General features: G+C 40.8%; 1 protein-coding gene across 1 annotated transcript in view; it reads left to right on the top strand.

Moving 5' to 3' along the window:
• The window catches only part of LOC122255896 (MyTH4 and RhoGAP_KIAA1688 domain-containing protein RhoGAP93B), a 22,961-nt gene that overhangs the window by 3,961 nt on the left and 14,000 nt on the right, over nucleotides 1-5,000 (top strand). Inside the window, 3 exon segments of the mRNA XM_086550394.1 lie at nucleotides 1,002-1,835; nucleotides 2,112-3,591; nucleotides 4,622-4,839. Coding sequence (XP_086406520.1) covers nucleotides 1,002-1,835; nucleotides 2,112-3,591; nucleotides 4,622-4,839 — 2,532 coding nt within the window.

The following is a 5,000-nucleotide window of genomic DNA, read 5'->3' as shown; positions in this document are numbered from 1 at the left end:
GAAATGGTTCCTTATCATGCCACTGCTTTTGGACAGCAATATGCTGCTTGCATTGCTGTATTTGTCATACCAGTGCATTTCTGTATACATTTATCAGCAGCATTACTGCAAAAATGATAGTCTTGCCAGTGTCCATGGCTGTAAGCTCTGGTCTCCTGCCACACAACCTATAGCCTGTAGAGCTAAGCTTGATTTTATTGAAGCTTTTTATTTTATTATTTTTTGTTTTCCTTCTTTGAATTTTGCTTTAGTGTTTTTGTTCTTGCTTGCAGTACTAATGCTTTTTGTCAGAAAATAATATATTAGTATAGACATTTTTTTTTTATATGAAAGGAGAAATATTAATGTAACTGGTATTTTATAGCAAAAAAGAAGTAATTGTCCAATTTATTATGCAGAAAATATGGATTCTATTTGTTAGATTTCTTCCCTACAGTAGTGAATGAAATCAGTAGTCATGCTATAAGTATTATTATACAACATCCATGAGTGACATGACTATAGACTCAGATTTTTATTGTTTTGAAATCTGTCATTTATTCTTATGTTTTGATAATTATTATGAATATTTAAGATTTCTGCATAAAAGATTAAAAGCAAATGAGTTTACTAAGTAGTTACTTAACTTGTTAAAAGAGCACAAGATTCTTCTTTGTAGTGGTTTGTAGATTCTTTAGAATTTTTGTATACGAAAAAGGTAGATGATGTCCTCAGGACTGTTACCTAATTCAAAAGTATTGTATCATTTTCTTTTATTAGTTAGAATTTTATTTTTATTAGATAATTTCCACATGAATTGACTTTTCTCTAATGTTTGAGCAGTTTTGTATTTTATTTTTACTAAATATCTCCCTTACACTGTTTTCTTGGTTATTTTGTGCCTTTGTTTTGCACTTTTTTTAGATTTTTTTTATGTTATGTTTTGTTTATGTTGTGTTACTGACTTTGGCTTTCCTTGGTGGTGGTTGTTGGTTGTGTTGGTGACGGGTCCTAACCAGCAGCTCCCTCTGACCATACCTGCGGCAGTGACTTCCCATCACTCCTCATCTCTACAACTCCGCCATGCCCCCCACGCCAAGAATGGTCCACTCCCAACTGGTCGAGCATCACCAAAAAATGGCCCATTACAGACCTTTAGATCACCTACAAATAATGGCCCCGTGCCGTCACCCAAAGTGTCTCCGAGCAACTCCATATCATCATCGCGGTCATCCATCAACCTAGCACCAGGTCCGGGGTCATTGCAGCGGTGCCACAGCTCCCTTTTGGGACGCAGAAGCACCAGGAGTTCTATGCCTGGGATTGGGAGTGGGACAAGGGGGGCCATACAGGGTTTAGGGAGTGGCTCAAGGGGATCTTTGCCTAGTGGCAGTGGGTCTAGAGGAATGGTGCTCGGGGTTGGGAGTGGACCTTCGGGGGTGCAACAGCGGTGGTCGGGCGGGGCGTCAAACTCACGCTCCTCTGGCATGGGGTCCTTGCAGAAGAAAGAAGGTGGGACTGGAGGCGGAGGTACAGAGGCCCTCTCACTACCACACTCACTCTCGAAGAGAGTCATCAGCTCCACCACTCAGACTTCACCTGTGCCCTCTCCAAGACCTTCCCGAAGATCCTCGGCCCACAATGCCAGTTCAGCAGGTGGAGGAGGAAGCACTGGTGGAAGTGGTGGCAGTAGTGGACACCATCACCACCACCACCACCACAGGCACACAGGTTCATGCTCACATCATCACCATCACGTTGATGCCAATGGAGAAGCTGGAGGTGCAAGGAGAGTGCGGCGAAGCTCTCAGTCATCACAGGGATCATCGCTCTCATACAGTCGCCCATATAGACAAGTAGGATGTTTATCTTTTATCAGTATAGAACATCTGTTAAAAACATGTGATCAGTGTTATGCCAGAACTATAGTTTTACCTTTTCATACAATTTGTTTATTTTTTTGTTATAAGCAAAATATTTGTAAAGTTAAAGCAAAATAAATTTCTAACACATTAATAATGTACAAATATTTGGTTGAAATGTAGGTAACTGAAGTATAAATGGATTTGTGCAATGTAACCAGGATTTTTTAAAAAATAATCTTAGATTTAAATATACTTATTTTATTTCAGGAATCTGGCAGGTCTAGTGACAGTTCTATGTCCCAAAGCCGCACCTCCTTAGAAGGATCTGGTTATAGGCTGCTTGAGTCGCCTCGTGGTAGCTCTGGTCTTCGAGACTCGAGGAGAGGTGGTTCAGCTGCTGGGCGTGTGGGAGAGAGCCAGAAGGAGGGTGATCCTGTGTCTCCTCGGTCTCCAGACTCTGTGTCTTCCCATTCTTCCCCAACACACCCACAGCAGGCAGGTCCTGCTACACCCTCATCGCACCGCCGAGCTCACACAGATTCCAGAGACCCGGCAGCTGCCAGGTACAAGGGTGTTCCTCATGATTTTTCGCATCTTCACTTTTCCAAACAACGCAGTTTTGATGTTTCCAACTATCCAAAGCCTGAACACAATCTGGACAGGCCAAGAGAAATGGCTTTGTCCCGTAGCTACAGTTTCATGTCAAGGCCACGATATCATGATGAAGATGGTATGCATGAAAGATATTTGATTGGTGCCATGCGATCAGTTGAATCAACACCACAGCCCCGTCGTCGGCAAAAGGGCCTAGACGCTGTGCCTGGTAGTCCTGATTCTTTAGGATCTCATGGTTATCTTAACTACCGCCAAAGATCTGATAGCTCAGGCTTGGAAAGCCTTGCAACACCTATGATGCACAGAAAACAACGGTCTCTTGAGTCAGGAAAATCACGATTTAAAATGGATCTACGTTCAAGCACGAGTGCCCACACCAGACTCGTCACATCAGATTCTAGTCCAAGTCCTCCTAGTCCTAAGCATGAGTTCTCACCCTTCAACTTTGACTCACCTCGTGGTCAAGACAGCGGAGCATCCACTTTGACGGATAAGGACACCAGATCCAATTATGGTCGAGGATCTGCTGACAGCTCCCCACACTCTCAGGTGGACTCTGGACTGGTTTCAGGAACAACTGGAAGCAGGGGCTCTGTTGACAGCAATTCTCGAAGGACAGACTCACGACAAACCACCTTGGACAAAGAGACTTCAAAGTGTACTGCAGCTGAGAGCTCAAGTAAATCTTCCTCAAAGACGGAACGAGATGGACGGCGCTGCAATCACCGCCGCCACCATCACTGTAGTAAACATCGAGGAGCAACAGTTTCCACCACTAACACCACCAGTGCCACTGCTGCTACCACAGACAGTGATCGGAGTGACACTCTCCAGAGTAGCAGCAGTTCTCAACATCTGGTTAATACTGGTAGCAACAACAGTCAGAATCATAACTCCAGCTCAGGAAGTAGTAGTACTGCCAAGCAGGCGAGTCCTAATAATAGCAAACAAATTAGTCCTAGCAATGGCAGCACAAGCAACACCAAGCAACCAAGTCCCAGTAGTGTAAGCAGTGTTGGGAAACAAGACAATAGTCCACAGCACAGGGACTTGACACATCTCTATTCCAATTTGGATTATGTGTATGAGCAACCAGTTTACCAATATATCATGGAGCAAGCCAAGCTTACTGGTAAGAACTTACTTCTGATTTTAATTTGTTGATAATGGGGACATACACTGTCCACTGTTTTTGTTATATCAATTTTTTTCACACATATATGGTTCTTCAGTTACCGGGGAGACAATTATTAGTTCTACTTGATCTTTCCTCTTTACCCCATTCCTTGAATTTTTAACAAAAAAACATTCATATTTTGAATACTGGCATTATTTTTACTAATGTTATTGCTTCTATCAGAATTAATAGTATTATAACAATAATCCACTGGATACGGGAGATCCACTTTCAAGTTTGGACCACAACACAGGCACTAGTGAAAACTGTCTGGCACACCAGACAGGCTTTATTTCAGAGGGAGTGTCATGTGACATATCTAGGGGTTTCTCACTCTCTTTCATTCACTCTGTATGATGTTAGAGCCTTTTTTGTATTTTACAGTTATTTTGCTTTACTACTTTATGAGGCTTATATGTGCAATCTGACAGACCTCAATATTATGATTGACTAAAATTGTATTATAGAATCCTTATCAGCCCATTATATTCTTTACAATTGTTCTGACATAAGTAATACAATTTTATGAGAGCATAGAAAACAATTTTGTTTCATATTTTATTACTTTTGTAAACTAAAATGAGAGAAATAATCATCCTAATTGAAAAAATATGAAGAGATGGAGAAGAGGAAAGCAGCCTGTACTTACAGCTGATAGTACCACAACACAAACCAGTCTTGACACAGAGGCACAATGCAGCTGATGCACATGATTTACCTGCATTGGCACATTTGTGTCACCTAGGGCCATGGTATAAGTTTTTACCATTGGCACATTCACATCACATAATGATGGTGATTTTTTATTTCCTTAATAATTCAAGGAATTGGGGAAACAGGTGACTCCTTGGTGACTGTAGACCTGCCCTTTTGCATCAGTGGATTGATATTTGAACTATGTTTGAAGGTATCTGTTTTAAGGCAAATAAAAAGGACTGTTTTTTTCTGACGATGCTTTTAATGCTTCTCGATATGTCTTTTACAGGGTACAGATTGGGTGATGCATTGTATGAAGATGCTGATTCTCTCCATAGTGATGAATCTGGTGAACAGCCTGATGATAGTGATGAGTTTGCAGATGATGAAGGGATGTCCAATGCAGATTCTTCTTCACAGGTAATTAATAGGCTTTTGCTTCAGGATTTATCCATATATTTCGTTGTAACTTCCTGGAGCAATTGTTATTTTATATCAAAATGAAATGTTTAGCTTTATTTGAATTTAACTGGTATATATAGAAACTGAAAAAGATAATCTTTTATAAGATGCTTTGATACATTTGATATAAGTCGGGTTCTTATACCACATATTACATAAATTCTCAAAAGTTGTGAGTTTATATCAGCATAAATTATTGAACAAAG

This window comes from Penaeus japonicus, unplaced genomic scaffold (genome assembly GCF_977035675.1).
Source record: "Penaeus japonicus unplaced genomic scaffold, GWHDUDI00000001_assembly GWHDUDI00000023, whole genome shotgun sequence".
Taxonomy (NCBI): domain Eukaryota; kingdom Metazoa; phylum Arthropoda; class Malacostraca; order Decapoda; family Penaeidae; genus Penaeus; species Penaeus japonicus.
The sequence above is the reverse complement of the archived record's forward strand: the minus strand, read 5'-3'. Positions and strand labels throughout refer to the sequence as shown.